This window comes from Chrysochloris asiatica, unplaced genomic scaffold, assembly GCF_000296735.1.
Source record: "Chrysochloris asiatica unplaced genomic scaffold, ChrAsi1.0 scaffold00039, whole genome shotgun sequence".
Classification (NCBI taxonomy): Eukaryota; Metazoa; Chordata; class Mammalia; order Afrosoricida; family Chrysochloridae; genus Chrysochloris; species Chrysochloris asiatica.
This window is the reverse complement of record NW_006408557.1, coordinates 19,315,346-19,333,194: the sequence shown is the minus strand read 5'-3', so window position 1 is coordinate 19,333,194 and position 17,849 is coordinate 19,315,346. Positions and strand designations below refer to the sequence as shown.

The following is a 17,849-nucleotide window of genomic DNA, read 5'->3' as shown; positions in this document are numbered from 1 at the left end:
GGCTTTTTATTTTATCACACATATAGAAGTTAAAGTGCTACAAATCCTCTTCTGATTGGATGAAGCCATCTCACAAATATTTGTTTAGAAGCAGAAATGTCAGTCATAGTGGCATTATGACGACAAGGCCATCAGGGTACATACTCACCCAGACCACCCAAAGTTACAGATGTCTTTTGAAAGTTTTCCTCATAGAACACAGTAATCATTTCCAGTCTTGAGTCCTATAGAACCACCATCTTCAAAGTCTACTTCAGGTTATAGTAGCAGACCACAGCAACCCGGTAACAACTGTGACGAGTCTTGTTTCCAAATGGCATAGAGAAATTACACTGTTATTCTTGGAAATGTTCTCACCTAAAACCAAGAAGCAGGCCTATGCAGCCTAATTTCCCCACCAGAATCAAATGAAGAAATGGATCCAAAGAATCTTACTTAAAGGTTTTTACCTGGACACACACAGAGAGAGAGCCTCTAAAGTGAAACTGTTTTGATTCTGTTTTGTTTTTTTCTAATTTACAGAATGTGTTGGTGAATCAGAAAAGGCAGGACTCTTCAGGCTCTCTGCTATCCCTGCCTTTCCATGGCTTCTGTGGTCCCTCCCTGCTGAGTGCCCTCCCCATCACTCTGAGCCAAGGCCTTCCCTAAGAAGGATCTGGGTATGGTCACCAGCCCTGCAAGCCTAGAAGGAACCTCTATAGGCCACTGAGCTAAGCCTCCTCAGGCTCTGTGGGACCCATCCCCAAGCAGGTAGTGCTGTAGGGGATTGGGCCACAGCTCCTCTTTAATAATCTGGGTGACCCTGTCGGTCTCAGGGAGACTGTGCTGTGAGAACCAACTGAAGAAGCTGCGGACAGTGTCCTGGGCTCTGCATAGGAGGGCCGAGGGCTCCTGGCCCCGGTGCCAACGGATGCGAGTGCCCATAGACACCACCGGGCCCGAGGATCTGCATTCATACTCCTTCACCATTACTTTGTTCCGGAAGTAGGGATTGCTCCAAAATTGGAACTTGAACTTGCAGCCAGTCCTGGCGTACCTGACCTCCCTCATCTCCAAATTCATCAGGAAGGCTAGAATGTCTTCTTCTGGGGGGGCTGCAGGTGGTTCCAGAAGGCAGTGGCCCAGAAGCCCGGGAATGTTTTGTATAACGAAGCTCCTAGGAGCTAGGTGCAACAGGCACATCCACCCAAACCTGCGCACAAGTTGGACGTAGGCCCTGTCGGCCTGGGCACTCAGGGCCTGGAGCGCCCGCCCCCTGATTAACCTCCAGTGGGTTCATGACTGGGCCATCAAGGTTCAGGGCTCCGGGGACCATCTCCAGCTACCATCTCCAGCTTCTCCTCTGTCACCAGCTTCTCCAACACCTCCTTTCGCACCTCCCCCACCGGCCCCGCCCGCTGCTTCTCCACCTACTCCACGAAGATGGCGCCCTCCGCAGTCGTCACTTCCTCGACCTTTCCGCTAGCTCCCGCCTGAGCAGCCCCCCCACCCGCCACTCTGCGACACAGGTTTTGGGGGTCTCGTCCCCCGCACGACCGTTTTCCCGGTTCCATCCTGTCGCCGCAGAGGCCGCTTCCCAGCACCCCAGGACAGGTGAAGCGCTCGGTCCACGGCGGGGTCGGGGTTCCAGCTCGCCCCCGCTTCTCGGGAGGCCGGGTGCGCGAGGCCCCCCTCCTGCGCAGGGCCGGGTGGCAGACACGCAGCGATGTGCAGGCCCCTCTACCCACCCCTACCCCCACCCCGGCACCCTTGTCTGCCATCATCTAGGAGACCTCTGGCCTCGGGCTGAGGCACGCGGACGAGCCTGCGAGTTCTGAGAAGGGAGCTGCAGACAGCGACGGCGGGAGCACGGCCGGGAGGCGGGGAGGTGCAGTCTCTTCCTGCGGGGCGCGCTCCGCCCCTTGCGCCCACCTTTCCTGAATGTGATTCGCGAGTGTCCCTCGAGCTGCGAGGCGCAGGGGATTGCCCAGTGGGTACGCGACCGCAGGTGTCAGCCAGAACTGGCCCTGGATTAGTAGGGCGCTGGGGTTGAGGGAAGAACTCCAGGGGTGAGCCGACCTAAGCGCAGCTTGGAGCAGGCATCAAGGGAAAATCCTCAGCCACCCCTCATGCACAGACAGAATTTCCCATCTAAGCCACAGGGCTACTGTTTCCCAGATCTGCGTGGTCACGTGGGATTCGCTTGGCTCTCATATTGGACTGTGGCTTTGTGGTATGATACTTTCCTGGTGTTGGTGGTTATGTGCCGTTGGTTCGGACTCACAGTGACCCTGTAACAGGGTTTCCGAGGCTGTAAATCTATATGGGAGCAGAAAGCATCTTTCTTCCGCGGAATAGCTGTTAGTTTTGAACTGCTGACCTTGTGGTTCGCAGCCCGATTTGTAACCACTACGCTACCAGAGCTCCTTATACTTTCCTAGCTCTGGATAAGTTACTCAGTATATGTAGAGGGCTCAAGAGGTAGCTCTGCTAAAGACTGACCAGACTCATACTGGAAGCCGCAGATGATGCTTGGAATGAAGAATCTGGGGCAAGGAAGATCTTAAGAGGCTGCAAGCTAGGGAGCCACTGGGTATCTGCCTGCCTTCTACCATGCCACTCCATCTTCCCGGCTAGATGGTCAAAAGGAGGTGTGTCTTGCTGTCAAATATTGATCCTGTACAAAATAAACTGGGTTTGTTGTCTTTTAAATTATGCTTAGACCCAGGGTTACTGAAGTGCCAGCTCACACATGCAAACACTAGAGTACCGGGGGTCTCTGCAGCCCTGACCCTGAAAACATAGCTGCACTCCAAATTCATGGCCTGGGATGGAGGGTGGGGAGAATCAGGTCTCCCAGTGGCCCTTCTGTCTCGAAGTCCCTGCTACTACCTCTGCCAGAAAGCCATCTTCTCCCATCCAATAAGTAAGAGTTCTCAAATTTGAGCCTTCAGGCCCCTCCTGGGGTATAAGCCCCATGGTCTAGCTGGATTCCCTTCCCAGTTGTTTCCTGGAGTAGACAGCTAACATTTGTCAAGTATAACTGAAGGCCAAAGGAATGAAGGACCAGCCTATTGTCTTTTATACAAACCGCCTGCACATTTAACAACTTGTTGATGCACGATGGCACTTGGGCTGGGCTCTGGGAGTGAATGGCACTGCTTGGTTCCACAGCGCTGGCTCCAGACCACAAAAAGCCAGTTCAGTGTGAGCCCTGGAGAGGAAGTGCTTAGCACAAGGGACAAGATCCCAGAGGGTGATGACTGTATCAGGATCTGGCCAAGCAATGCCATCAGGTGAAGGCTGTTTGTCAGCCTCTCGTTTGCCAGGTCCTACCTCTGTCACTTATCAGGGGTGACTATGGTAGACCTTTGTCTTTTCTTGGACATCTTTAACAGTACCCAAAATCAACTTTGGGACATTACTTCTCCCTTTATCTTAGCCTTTTCATCACTGGCTAGTGAATGGTTCTAGAATGAGGCTTCTGTGAACAAAAGGACTTTCTGATAGAGCCTAGGAGGGGTCTCTTGGTCAGCACTGTAAGAAAATGAGGTCTGGAATCGTGACAGCATGCTATTCAGTAGGACCCGAAGTGGAAGTCACAACCTCACATGACAGGGCAGAGAGTAACAGGAACCCTGCGCTCAGCTGTTTATGCACTGTCACTCTTTCCCCCCATTTGACTTGGGATTTTCTGACCCTTGCATCCAAAAAATTCACTGATCAAATGATGCCACCTACCTCAAAAACATCCAAAAGTTTGTAGTTGTGTTGTTGTTACATGCTGTCGAGTCGATTCCGACCTAGGGTTTCCAAGGAGCAGTTGGTGAGCTTGAACCACCAACCTTGCAGTTCAAACAACTTTGCAGTCTGACACATTAACCCACAGCACCACACCAGTCTGCTCTACACTCACCAACCCCCTGGATACTGAAGACGTCTAGACATTCCAGTGCTTCCCCGTCTCTCCAACCCTCTTCCATCATAAAGCTCACAACTTCCAAACACATCATTCAGAAGTTTTTAATAAACAACTTCATTATAAAAACTTTTTTTTTTTGAAAATGTAATTCTGTAAAACATTGAAAAATTCTACTTTACCAAAGATATGCCCTGTGCATTTTCTAATGGCACTTATATTTTACAATAAAAACCTTGTTTTATATAAAGCCAAAAATACTCCAAGAGGTTATTCACTGTGTTTACAAAGTGCTAGGTTTTTTTGTCTTGTGTTTTTCTCTTTAAATAATCTGGCATTACGAAGGCGTGGCTCCGAAGCCTTGACCACTGGAAGGGGAGAGCACAAGAGGGGGTTTTTCAGGGGCTCTAGTGCCAAGTAGTCAGGGGTGGAGCAGTGTGTGTAGATCAAATCAGCCAAGTAGGTCGACACCTAAAGAACTGGGCTGGAGTCCTTCCAAGCCCTTGCACGGACACACTAGATAATCATGGGAGTCCTTCCCTGCTAGGACTATTGCGCTCCTTTGTCCAGTGGTGAAGGATATGGCCAGTTCCTTCCACAGCAGGTTCAGAGCTCCAGGAGAGGCCAGGATGGGAGCCCAGAAGAAGCTGGACTTTTCTGGCCAACACCTGCCTAAGGCAAAGTTTCTTATCACATAAATATCCTTGTTAAAAAGCAATATTGATCTGTACAAAATAACCTTTTTAAAAAAAATCTTGCTTAAAAACAGCTCCTAGATAAGAGGGGTGGTGAAGGGGCAGAGAAAACAGCTACCAGAGGGGGAGGAGGAAGAGAAGAGGGGAGAGGAATTTAGGGCTACTAGGGAAAGTTCAGAGCATTGGGAGATTCAACTTAGGACAATATCTATGAGCAAAAAAATTAGTCACACCTGCTTCCCAGATTTCCATTAACAAAATGCCATTTGCAAAAGGTTGAGGGAAGAGAAAAACAAAACTCCTTGGTGTTCACTTCCCTGCCTCCCACCTCTTCAAGATGGTGCAGCGATTGATCCTTTGAGTCCCTGGGTCCCTGTTCAATAGAGCTCATTTCAACAAAGGCTGGGGGAGGTAAGAGGGGAGAAGGGCATCACCGTATCTGGTCCCTGTTGGTTTAGCCTCTGCCATGTGCCATGACAATTCAGTAAGGGTGATGAAGTGGGTCTGAGTATGGAGTGTAGGATAAAGCTATTCTTATTCTTTGAACAACCAGGCCAATGAGGCTTCCTTTTTATCTTTTTGTAAATTTTGAGAAGGGAGGTTTGAGAAACGGCTAGGTAGTCACAGTCCAACAAAAGGTGAAGGCAGCTCTTTCTCTGTACCAGCCAAGTTCACAGTGACAGGGAGATTCCTAGTGGATGGCAAGGGCGTGGGGAAAAGGGAAAAGGAGAGACAAGATGTAAGTGACAAGGACTGAGACAGGAAAAGGCCAAGGGACAGGGCTTTGGCTGCTCTGAGTTCACCAGCATCATTAGTGGACAAAGAGAATTCAAGGGCCAGGAAAGAGCTGACAGAGTGCAGAGGATGGTGGCCCATTTGCCTTTGTGAACCAAGAGTGCAGGGGAGGGAGCAGGGAGTGGGCGTAGGGTGCTGAGTCTAGTGATGAAGTGGATATAACAAGGAGAATGGCTTGGATTCCCACATACCATCTCCTGTAATCCGAGTCCTGACAACATGCACAGCATGCAGGAAGGAGGTGGCTATGTACCAAGGTGGATTATTGTTTTCTTTCATTAAATAGTCCCTGGGACTCACTGAAAGTCATTTTTAGAAGCAAATCACCTAGTCTCGTTGGAACTTGCCAGAGATTTTTAAAAATCTTTTTTCTTAGGTATTCCAAGCTACCCTGCCTAAATGAAAACATAAAAATGTTTTCATATTGCTTCCAGTCAGGGGCCAGGGAAGCTTAAGTTTTAAGACTTTCAACTCAAGCAAGGAGCACACACGGGCCTAGGCAGGAGCAGAAGCATGGTCTTGGACCTGCTCAGTTCCTAATGATTAAGCCAAGTGGTTTCTAGACAGAAATGGGGACAACTGGTAGGAGGGTGAGGGTTGAGTGATGAGGCAGTTCCTTGGTAGTCTGTCCTGAAACCATAGTGGAGAAGTCAGCATGAGGCACCTGCTTAAGAGAAGTGCCCAGACACTGCTGGCTGCGGCTGTAAGAGTCAACAGTAAAGAGGTAGAAGTGTGTTTCTGAATCAGAGTGGAGGGAGTCTTGAGAGGGTCCCACAATAGTGGTCCCTGAATTACCTCCCTCCCACAGCAGGAAGAGCAATGCCCACAGAGAAGTGAGATGAAGCATGGACGGGGACGGGCTGTGTTCTGGGCAAGAAATGGAGGCGACAGGAAGAACACTGTAGCTAAGAAAGTTTGATATTGGAGGCAATAGTGCTGCCACAGGTTAGGACTCAACTGTCATCTGCCCAGTCCTAAATTTCTGAAAACTCTTCTTCCATCAATCCACAGCTTCCTGGAAAAGGGACCGGTAGAAGAAACAAATGAGGGGTCCAGGCCCTCTCCTTAGCTATCCACACCAGCCTAGAACCCTGAGTCCCTCCTTCCAAGACTAGTTGGCTTAGCTCCCGATGTGCAGGGTGGACTAGGGCTGGGAGGTGATGGTGGAGGGCATGCCTTTCACGTCTTCCCTTCTCCGGTTCAACAGAAGGATGAGGGTCATGATGTACTTGGAGCAAAACACAATTGCAGACCTGTGAGCAACTGCTCCAAGCGATCTCCTTGCCCATCTCCTGTGGACACTGCCGAGGAAGGCGGGAACTGACGCAGTCATGGAAGATGGCAGAGACTGAAGCAGTCCAAAGTCAGTTTATTTCCCCACGGGGGAAAAATGTGACCTCAAGTGAAGAGAAGTCAGTGAGACCCGACTCCGCCGTGTAAACAGGGCTCCAGTTAACACCAGGTACCAAATGGTTCAGGCTGGTGCCAACTGGAATGGACTGGTGGGAATGGATTCACGGTGTGTAAACAAAGTTCACTGCAGTCATTCTAAGGCTAACAGCTCGGCAAGGGAGGTGAAATGGTATGTCTGAGGTGACTGTAAACGGTACCGTTGCGGAACAACACTGTCGGAAATGGAGGTGTTGGTGCAGGAGGGGTGAGGGGGTGAAGAACAGAGGCCCTCTCCTGCCCGGTGGTTGGAGGCAGACCATAGAGCCAAGTGCCCCTCTGCAGCAGGGCCGGATCACTTGGCTGCTGTTCGGTCTGCATGTTCAGACCAGTAGGCGGACTTCTCTCAAGGTCATCTGAAGTGAAACCCTCACTGTTACTGCCACGTCCAAGAGGCCTCCCCTTCCCACAAAGAAGAGGTTCTGATGCTGTGGAGATGAAGAGGGCTAAGTGTGGCTCCCGGTTCAGATAAAGGAAAAAAAAAAAAAGAAAGTAAAAATACCTGAAGTCCTATGATATGAGATCTTCTCATGGGGTTGGGGCTCAAGGGTCGTCCTCAAATTGATCCTAGAGCCTGAACCCCCAAACCAAGTGCTCCATACAGACACTGGAATTTCTTCTCTTTGAACCCAGCTCTGAAAGCTCAGCTGCCTTCATGGGGGATGAGGATGGGGTGGGTACAGAAGCTCCCCGATGGAGCCAAGGACCAAGCTGGGGGGCTTCCTCAGGGGCTACTGGAATGCCTGGTGGAAACGAGGCAGGGTGGTGGTGCTCAGGCCAGAGGTGAAGACAGGAGGCAAGGAGTGCAGAGGCCCAAAGTTCAGTGGTCCCCCAGCGCCTGGGGGTTCCTGAGGCTGAGCCTGCAAAGTGGTAAGCAGGGGCTGTGCCTCGGCCTGGGAATAGCCCATGACCAGGCCTCCAGTGGCCCCGGGCGGGTTACACGGGGGCAGGTTGAGTGGAAGAAAGCCCAGTAAGTGGGAAAAGTCCATGTTAGCAGCGCAGAGGGCCTCAGAGAGGTTGGCGGGACTCTTGGCAAGCAGTGCTTCATCTAGGAGGGCCGCAGCTGCCGCCGGCTGAGGTGAGGCGGGCTGGGGTTCGGCAGATGAGAGAGACAGGCTTCCAGGAAGCTCCGCCAGAAAACTATCCACCTCCACTTTGGGCAATTTGTCGGGCAAGTATGAGGTAGATCCAAGCTGGTATTTTGGAGGGAGCTGAGCAGGGGAAGAAATAGGTGAGGATTCCAGAGGGTAGGTCATACCCATGGGCAGCGCGTTGTGCACCAGGGAGTGTGGCACGCCCGTGCTGGGCATGGTAGGGATGTGGGCACCATACATGCCCATGGGCAACATGCCAGGGAAGGCCTTGGCCCCCATCATGTCCCGAGAGGCCATGCACAGCACAGGGCTCAGCTCCTCCTTCACGCTGACCGAGGAGCTGCAGCTGAGCAGGCCTAACATGTCCACTGGCTCTGTCTTGATCTTCAGCAGCTCCTGCGAGTGGCTCTTCTTGACATGCCGCGTCAGGTGGTCCTTCCGGCCAAAACGCTGGGCACAGTACTGGCACAGGAAGTCCTTGCGGCCAGTGTGTACCACCAGGTGCCGCCGCACATCCTTGCGAGTATAGAACCGCCGGTCACAGTGGTCACAGGGGTGCTTCTTCTCCTTGGCACCACCTGCAACCCGGCGGGAGTGGGCTTTCAGGTGCTCGAGCAGGGCCTGGGTGCTCTCAAAGGTCTGCAGGCACACCTTGCAGCTGAGGTCGCCGCTGCTGGCGGCATGCATGGCCAGGTGGCGTCGGTAGCCCAACTTTGTATTGTAATTCTTACCACACTCAGAACAGTGAAGGGCCTCTTTGTTGGGGTCGTGGGTCTGCAGATGGTTCCGCAGATGGTCCTTGCGATGAAACATCTTATCACAATACATGCACTGGTGGGGTTTCTGGGCCGAGTGGGTGGCCATGTGCCTGGGGGTAGGGGCGGAGAACAGGGGAGAAAGCAGAAAGAGAGGAGATCACAAGGGCTGGCTGAATCACCAAGGTGTCTACTAACAGGGACCGAGATCCAACAATTACAGGAGGCACAGACAAAACCAGTACACCAGCTGTCTTCTGTGGACATCCTCACCCATGCAAACCATGCATAACAAGCATTTCCTGGCAGTCCTGTTTAGAGTAGCCAAAACTCAGGGAACTGGTTAAGTTCTACTAAGTCCATAAAAAGGCTCAGCATTTAAAGAAAACAAGGCTGCCTTATATGCAACCCCAGGCTTCAAGCTCCTCAGCTACATCAAGTGGGAAAAAGGAGGCAGACTAGTGCATGGAGAATGGAGCCCTGAGTAGATAAAAGGGGGAAGCACACTTACTTTTGCTAGTATAGCCTTACACTACTGCTTTGTTGTTAAGTGGCGTCGAATCGGTTCCAACTCAAGTGACCTTGTATAGGGTTTCTGAGGAGCTTGAACCACTGATCTTGCAATTCAAACGGACTTTGCTGTCCAATGCATTAACCCACAGTACCACACCAGGTCCCCTACACAATTTCTGGGAAGATACAAAAGAAATGACAACCCAGTTGCTACTGAGGAGAACTGAGTGGTTTATGGCTGGGTATGATGGAGAATTTTCATTGTATACCTTTTAGTACCAAATTTTAAATCATGTAAATTTCCTTCTCAAAATTTTAAATTTAAAAATAAAAATGGCATAATGCTATACAACACAGTGAACCTTAATGCCAAGTATTCACTGTTGTTATTAATAACTCACTGCCATCAAGTTGGTGTGGGTTCACAGCAACCCTCTAGAACAGAGCAGAACTGATCATAGGGTTTCAGAGAGTATAAATCTTTACAGGAGCACATAGCTATATATTTCTTCTGTAGAGCCACTGGTGGTTTTGAACCACTGACCTTGCAGTTAGCAGCCCAATGCTTACCCCAGTGTACCACCAAGACTCCTTTTAGTTAACAAGAATGTAATGAAATTGGTACTTCAATGTAGCAAACGCAGCCCACAAATGCAAGACGTTAACAACAGGAGAAACTGCAGGAGAAGAGAGGACATACAGAATCTGAACTTTCTGTATAATTTTTCTATATAGCAAAACTGCTCTAAAAAATAAAGTCTATTATTATTTCAAATGAGATAATAAAGGAAAACAGTATGTGCACTGCAACTCCTTTTGAAGATTAAAAAGATAATAAGGGAATACATCTTTAAACATCTCAGAAAAGATACACAAGGAATTATGATTTCGAGTGTGAGGACTATCATCTGACACCACCTGCCATTCACATTTGTATCATTTGAATAGGTTGCCATGTAAACCAGTAAAATTTTTTTTAAATGCTTTTTGTGGTTTGGCACCTCAGTGTCCCTGGTTTACCTGCTCCCATCTGGTTGGAAAGCAGCTCGAAGTCCAGGAATTGTAATCCACAATTAGATTCAGAGTCAACTCAGCAAGACCTGGAGGGCTTACCGCTTCCCAGGCCCCATGTGAGCTGTCATTAACCTTGTTCTCCAGGCGAGGAGGCTGAAGCGCAGGGCAGCCCCACCTCCTAGTTACTAAGTGGCCGAGGAGGCCTGAGTGAAGCCCAGCCCTTCCTGAGGCCTGGGTGTACTCAGGTATGCCCCAGCTGTTTGTAGTGCAGTACCCAGAGGATAACAAACACACACCCACTCCCCTCATGTTCCTGGGAGGGTTACTAATAACTTCCTGTGACACAACTGGCATGGCACATGAGGGGAGGTGCTCAGTGACCTACAGTCCAGGTCTCTCATTTTAAAGGTGAGGAAACTGAGGCCCAAAGAGGTTTCATAACATGCCTAAGGTCACGGGCACTGTTCATGGGCAGAGTCAGGGTTCCAGCTTCCTGGCCCAGAGCCTTCCCTGCAGTTTCCCATTGGCACATAGACTCTCACCATCGGAGTCTAAGGGGATGGCCCTGACAGGAGCCCGCCTGAGACACAGGAGCACAAAGCATTTCTAAGGCTAGCTAGTCCTGGACATCCATCCACACTGCTCCACTGCCCATCTTAGTTCCTTCCAAATGAGAAACTCAGGCTGTCTGGAGTCATCTTGTTCACGTAGCTACTTATTTTCTGTTTGTCTCCACAAGTAGCCTATAAACTCAAGGAGGTTGGCACCTCCCTCTGTCTGGCTAGTGAGCCATCCTTGGCCCTCAGCACTTTGTCTGGTATGAATGAAGCAGGTGCTCAACAAATAATTGGGTAGATCAATGAATGAGTGGAGAACTACATCAGACCTATTTCAGTTGTGAAGGGCTCCTGATTACTTGATGGAAAGGCAAGGAGAGAATCCAAATCAATTCTGACCAGAGCCACCACCCCACCAATGTAATCAAAGCTGCTCTGTCATCTGCTTTATGTCAGGACTTTTACATTGTATTTCACTTTAAGTAGGGCTTCTTGACATACAGTTCAGAAAGCCACTGACCCAGAGGTCAGCAGGGACTCGATACGAGAAGTGACAATCCCAGTGTCAGGCTGGTTTAGTAGAAGGCTACACTGCAGGATCTGGAATTTAGCTTGGCACCTAAGAAGCTGTGTGATCTCAGGCAAGTTACTTCCGCTCTCTGAGTCTTCACTTTACCATTTACAAACTGGACTAATGGGTCTTCTTTACCTTCTAGAGTGCTAAAACTGATTCCAACTTTTCAGCTAATATTCTCAACACTACACTGACAGGGGTGGAAAAAAATAGCATTGAAAAAAGTGTGCCGACTGTTCATGGCTGCCTGATCTAGTACACAACTGAAATAGGTCTGATGCAGTCCCTCCAATCAGCCTCCTCCATTTTCCAAATGAAAACAAGTACCCCCATTTTTGTTGTTGTTGTTCATGGAACATTCACAGGACAAATTAACCTCTGCTCTTCTGCCACAAACAAAGCCCCTCATTCAGTGGGGTCTTTGGTTTTGTCCTCTGTGAACCCTGGGGCCAGCAGAGGTCGTCCGGGAGTGCCACCTACCTATATAGCTTGTACTTGGAGGCAAAAGCCTTGCCACAGTGCTGCTGAGGGCAGCTATACGGTCTCTGCTCTGGATGGGGGAGGCTGTGAGGCCTCAGCTTCTCCCCATTTGAGAAGGTTGTCCCCGAGATTTCACACTGGCATTTCACTTGACTCTCAGTCTCCCGGCCCCGAGGCCTGGGAACTAGTTTCCAGCCCACTTCCTCCTCCTGCTTTGCATCTTGAATCCAGGGAGTGACGCTGGTGAAAAATGTGGTCATGGCAAGGCTAATGGCGAAGGGCCATGTTATTCAGAAAGCCTCCCTATCAGCTCTCCACACGGTCCTCTGCTGTCACAGCCTCCAACGCAGCCTTCAGAAAACAATCTCTTCACCTGAAACATCAGAACACCTGGTGTTAGTGAGACCAATACCAGGAAAGCACGGGCTCTGGAGGCAGACAGACTCCCGTTCCAATCCCAGCCCTTCCACTTAGAAGCTGTGTGACTTTCAGCATATTACTTACTTCCCTGAGCTCTTTCCTCATTTATACAATGGGCATAATGAGTCCCTAAATCATAAGGCTGTTTGGAAGATGATGTGAGATAATGAACACACAGCACTCAGCAGAATGCTGGGCACTAGTAAGTACTTCTTGTTGTTACTGTTGTTAACTGCCATCAAGTTGGTTCCAACTCATAGTGATCCTGTATAGGGTTCCTGAGGGTGGCTAGTGGGTTTGAACCAATGACCTTTCAGTTAGCAGTCCAGTGTTTATCCTACAGCACCACACCAGGACTCCAATGAGTGCTTAGAGATAACTACAATTACTAGTATCACTTAGTCTAGTAAGAAATGAGATAATCAGAAAAACTTTCCTTTCTAACTTCACTTTAACATCCTTTCCACTAAACCTAGAAATGGGCAGTTCCTCTTCAGCCTATCTCCTCATTCATACTTTCCACAATTCTCCTCACGAAGGTTCTAAGGAGCAATAAAACGCCCAAAAGATGATAGAGGAGAAGGAAAGAGAAGCCTTTACTTAAGACTTGTACACCCTGAAAAGTCAGCCCCTGCCTTAGCAACTGGGTCTGAATGTGTTTCTTAGCAGCACATTAACATTAGGAGGTTCTGTCTGAGGTGGTAATGGCAGACTCTGCATTTGCCCTCAATGGGTGTTGGTCCCACCCCGACCTCTGCCACCCGACTTCATGCCAGGGCCCAGACCATGCCTCCTAAGCAAAACCTTTCCCTGGATCATCACAGCATCTGTCCATTCTTCATTATGAACAGGCAACACACTTGCATTACAATTATTTAACCTCCTTTGTCTGACTGATTAGTTGAGGGCTCAGCTCATCTCTCTTTCATCTGCATTTGCCTAAACAATGAAACTCAACATTTTCTTAGAAGAGCAAATTAGTTAGTCAATGCACTTAGGTTAATTCTCAGGAGCTAACTTATGCCCAGGAAGATTTGGCTTAAACTGGGTTCACAGTTCTTCCAAAGTGGGGAACCCAAATCCTGAATTCTAAGCTTTTTTCTTACTGGGCTTGAACACAACTCCTTTCCTGGTCCCAACTCAGGTAGAAAGGATGAATTGCAGTATTGATGTTCAAAAGGGGACAACAAACCAAATCTCATACTCACAAACTCACCAAAGATTACCAACCACAAATACAAGCTGCTATAGCATGGGGGTTCCCTTTAAATAAGTCGTGCCAAAATGTGATCCTGAGGCCTTTCTATGTGAAAGGGGCAGCTCCAACTACCCAAACTAGCTAGGTGAGGGTCAGGAAATGCTTGCTCAGCTCATTAGTAACTGCTGCTCACAGTGACCATTTCATCCAACAGACTGGCCATGAACAAGATGATGGGACCCGTGGGTTTATGACCCAGAGTGCTTTGCTCATTATTAACATGAACTAGCAAGGTCGGTGGTTCAAGCTCACCAGGTGCTCCTTGGAAACCCTACACAGGGTCGCTATAGGTCGGAATCAGTTCGACGGCACTTAACAACAACAACAAGTCCTATTCAGAAACCATTCCTCTTGTTGAAGAAACACTACAGTGTAATGTGATAAACATTTCCCAATCAAAGTGGAGATTTGCCCAGATAGAGCTGCATAAAGGTGGCTGCATTTTGCATGAGTCACGTGCTGGGGAGGAACAGGTAGCACTTAAAACAAGTCCCACTTGAGCCTTCGAGTCATCTTGGCATATTTGCCTGCTTCACTATAAACCTCAAAGGCCTCTGATGTCTGGCTTTCATTGTTTAAGCTCCCTCCTCCTTTTCAAGAGTGGAATTACCCGTTTATAATACCAATGATTACTATATACCTTGGAATGGAGTCGAGAGTGAGCACAAGTGTGCACGTCTATGTCGGGGGGCAGTTCTCCTTCACATCTGAAGTCAAATTGTGGTCCCCCTTGACCTCTGAAATCATGGACCTCAGCCTCTGGGAAGTGGAAAATAGCAACCCGAGGGAAGAGGAGCAAGTCACACCAGTCTGGCTGATGTGAAAGGGATGCATAAGGCCTGGAAACTCCACACAAAGTCAGAAAGAAAACGGTACGTCCCCCACCTCCCACTCGTCCACCTCATCTCTTCTCCCGTACAAGCACAAACAAGACACAGCAGCTTATATGCTGTTACTGAAAGAGTGAGTAATGGGCTTCTAGGAAAGAGGCCTGTGGTGGCTCAGGCCAACTCACGAGGTTGTACTGATACAGAGACGCAAAGGAGGAGGCAGCAGCCATGTGCTCGCCTACATCTGCCTTTAATGGGCTGTGTCTAAAAAAGTAAACAGCGTCCAGCTTCATCCTACTCCCCTCAGCTTTTTAAAAGGCACAGTGAAGTCCTTACCTACTGTTATTATTAGCCTGTTGGAAAACCAAAGCTACTAGTGTTACCTTGGGACCCCTTTGGAGGGGTCTCGTCTCTCTCCCTTTGTCTGCAAACTCCTCTGAACTAGGTCTCACATAATCAGAAGGCCGGTGCCTTCAGACTTCTCTTTCCTTGACAAAACTGTGAAAGAATTCTGCTTCTCTTTCAAAGCTGCTCTTCTGGTCTCTAACCTTAACAACTATAGAGAAGCTGACAGAACCTGTTCTCATAAAACAAACACAATCCCTCCCAGTTACTGGTATAACTCAGTCTATTTTCAGTCTAACATTCCTTCTGGCACCTGATCTGAAGAAAGAGGCAGCAGGGAAAAGAACCTTGGACTTGCTATCAGAAAAGCTTTCACTTACTGACCATGAAACTGTGGGCTTTATTTCTCAAAATCTCAGTTTCCCCAATTTCTAAGATACTTTTTCTTCTTTCCTATAAGATTTCTGCGGCAAATTAAACAACTCTTCAACATGTCTGGTATCAAATGTGTGCTGAGTACACACTATGAGGCCTAAATTACATCTGCCTGTTTTTTGCATGGGGCCTAAGTAGGACTGGTGTACTTTTCTCCTCTCCTTTCATGTGATTTCTCAGGCCTCAGAGTACATTTCCTTCCTTTCCTTCCCCTTCTCTTCCCAACATCTCCCCAGAATGCAGCCTTCCCTTTTTCCCTCAGAACAAATGCTCAGCACATCCCCTTTAGCCAGCCCCGGTGCCCTTAGTTTATCTTTCTCCAGAATCATCTCTTAGGCCAGAGTTCGCTCATATGCTAACTTTAGGAACCTCTTTTATTATTGAGGCTTCATTCCCAAATTAGGAATGTCTGTTAAAGACTGTGAATGGTCCTCTCTGGAAGCTGAAATGGTGACAAATTGCTTCCCAGTCTGTCTTCTGTTGTGTGCCATGCTGCCTGCTAACCTCTGGTGAAACTAGTTTTTATGGTGTTACATCATCTCTATAGAAACTACGTTCTTTCTCCATTATTAGGCTGTTTCCTCATCTGTAAACCTAAAAATACTTACCTCACAGGCTTGTTGTGAGGATTATTTTGGTCAGGTATGCAAAGGGCTCAGCACCCAGGCCTGCTGTAAGTGCCCAACAAAAGGGAGCTATTATCTTTGCCTTGGTATTGAGTGGCATGTTCCCACCTTCCGCTTCACTTGAATTCACCTAACCTCAGCCTGCTTCTCCCTACCCTCAAACTGTTGCTCATCTTGGCAGCAAGAAAAGGGTTAATCTCAGAGTGTGCTTAACCAGAGAGACCCACAGAGGATTAACAGCTCCACTTCAGTGACTCCCCTAAAATAGCCTTTATCCCTCCTGCCCAAGAGCTACTTGGGGATCTGAAGAACTCAATTCAACACCTGCTGAGGAGAAAACACACCCAGGAACGTTCTTTAGTGTGGACAGAACCTTCCCTCAAGCGGAACCCAAAATAGCAACTAGGAAATTTATAAATAGACTTAGAAAAAGAAAATAACAACAACAACAAGTCCAGACCTGATCACCAGAAACACACTTGTTGGCTGGAAAACAGTGTGAAGGAAAGGGAAAAGGGAATCTCTCTCTCTCTCACTCCAGAGTGGTGGGAGAATTAAATTACAAGGAGGCTGGAGAGTCTCAATGACTTGCATCATTCCAAGAGACATCAAACAGGATTAACAGGGGTTGGATTTACTCTTGGGCGGGCGGATAGTTCTGCCAGTGTTGATCGGCTCCCTGTAATTCACTACTGCCTCTGATTCCACTCCTGGGGAGGCCTGGAGCAAATGACTGCTACTTACCACAGCCCCACGTTTAGGGGAAGGACCCCTGATTAGACAGCCCCACACCCATATTCCACCTAGTGGTCCCATTTTGGGTGGAGGGGGGCTGCGTTAGAAACTTAAGGCCAGCTCAGACTCTATCAGGCCTAGGATGACAGGTGGATAACACCCAAGTCAGGAGCCAGCTAACTCCTGCAGGTGAAAGCGCCAACAACTCCCCCTACGCAGTTGTCCCCTCTTCCCTGCCAAACTGGGGCCACAGCCTGGCTCCCAAGCCAGTTTCTGGACCACCCCACTGTGTGGTGGGAAAAGCCAAATGACCCCGGACTGGGAGGAATGGAAGTGAATGGGAGCCAGAGAAGGGATGGAAATTCGGTAAAGCATCACGGGAGAATCTCAAAAATGGTAAAGGATAGGGCAAGTATGGCAAGGAATCATGAGCAAGCTACCCAGGTCTTTAAGGGACCCCCCAAAAAAGACAGGAGGACCATAGGACTGAAGGACTCCAGGGGCTCAGAATATTAAGAAATGAATTCTCTGAATTTCAAGAGAGTCTCAAAAATACGTGTCCGGATGGAAGCTGTCTCAGGTTTGGCCGTATGGCCACTGGGGAGGCAACTACAGGTTCTCCACACCCAAGTATTTGAGGGAAGTCTCGAAAGGGGTTAAGCAGGTCTGGAAAATAAAACAGAGGGCAAAGAGGGGGCTATTTGGAGAAGAAAAAAGGGGGCTATGTGGGTCTGAGTAGGCGTGTCCAAGGGGAGGGGAGCAGGTGCAGCTTATCTGCGTCCCCCAGACCCGGGTCCCTGGGGAGGTCAGCAGCGCATTATCTGGGTCTCCAGGTAGCCTGGGGGGTCGGGAGTGGGGGACCCCCGAAGCTGTGTCTCCAGGTCTCTGGAGGGAGGAGGCCAGTAGGGCTTATTCGGGTCACTCAGACCTCGGTATCAGGTTCAGGAGTAGTTTTTGTCACCCCGGGGCTTATCTGGGCCCGGGTTTACGCAGAGGGGCCCAGTTGGGGATAGGAGAGACCGCGCTGGGGCCCCGAAATGAGGGGCGCCGCCGCTCCGGGTGCCGGGCGCGCGGGCGCAACGAGACGGCCCTCCGCCCCGCTCCCCGCCGTCCCCTGGGGCCCTCGCCGGCACTCACCGCGCTCGGGGCCCCGCGCTGCGGGCCGGGCCGCGCTCCGGCTCCGCCAGGCCCGCTCAGGCCCCGGTAGTGGCGGCGGTCGGGCCATTGTGCGGTGCATTGTGGGAGCCGCGCGAGCGGGCGCTCGGGCCGTGGAGGGGGCGGTGCCGCGGGTTCTCTATGGCCCCGCCCGCCTGCGGGCTAGAGCGGCCGGGACGGTGAGCGGGCGGCGCGCGGGGACCGCCGGGAGCGGGGCGGCA

At 49.8% G+C, this 17,849-nt stretch overlaps 1 protein-coding gene and 1 pseudogene across 1 annotated transcript; both read right to left on the bottom strand.

The window, feature by feature from the left end:
- Positions 1–567: 567 nt before the first annotated feature.
- Positions 568–1,315, bottom strand: LOC102822041 (annotated as a pseudogene).
- A 6,144-nt stretch (positions 1,316–7,459) lies between these two features.
- On the bottom strand, positions 7,460–17,699 carry PLAGL2 (pleiomorphic adenoma gene-like 2). Its single transcript, XM_006860700.1, has 3 exons — positions 17,611–17,699; positions 11,825–12,197; positions 7,460–8,799 (listed from the first exon to the last, which is right to left on the bottom strand). The coding sequence occupies exons 2-3, from the start codon at positions 12,082–12,084 to the stop codon at positions 7,569–7,571; spliced, it is 1,491 nt and encodes a 496-aa protein (XP_006860762.1). The 5' UTR covers positions 12,085–12,197; positions 17,611–17,699; the 3' UTR covers positions 7,460–7,568.
- Positions 17,700–17,849: the final 150 nt, after the last annotated feature.

What these genes read in the sequence shown, in the direction of transcription:
- PLAGL2 (XM_006860700.1), bottom strand. Translation starts at nt 12,084, where the DNA reads ATGACCACATTTTTCACCAGCGTCACTCCCTGGATTCAAGATGCAAAG. An exon ending in TCCAAGTACAAGCTATATAG is followed by an intron (nt 8,800 to 11,824) that starts GTAGGTGGCACT and finishes CCCTACCCCCAG; the next exon opens with GCACATGGCCACCCACTCGG.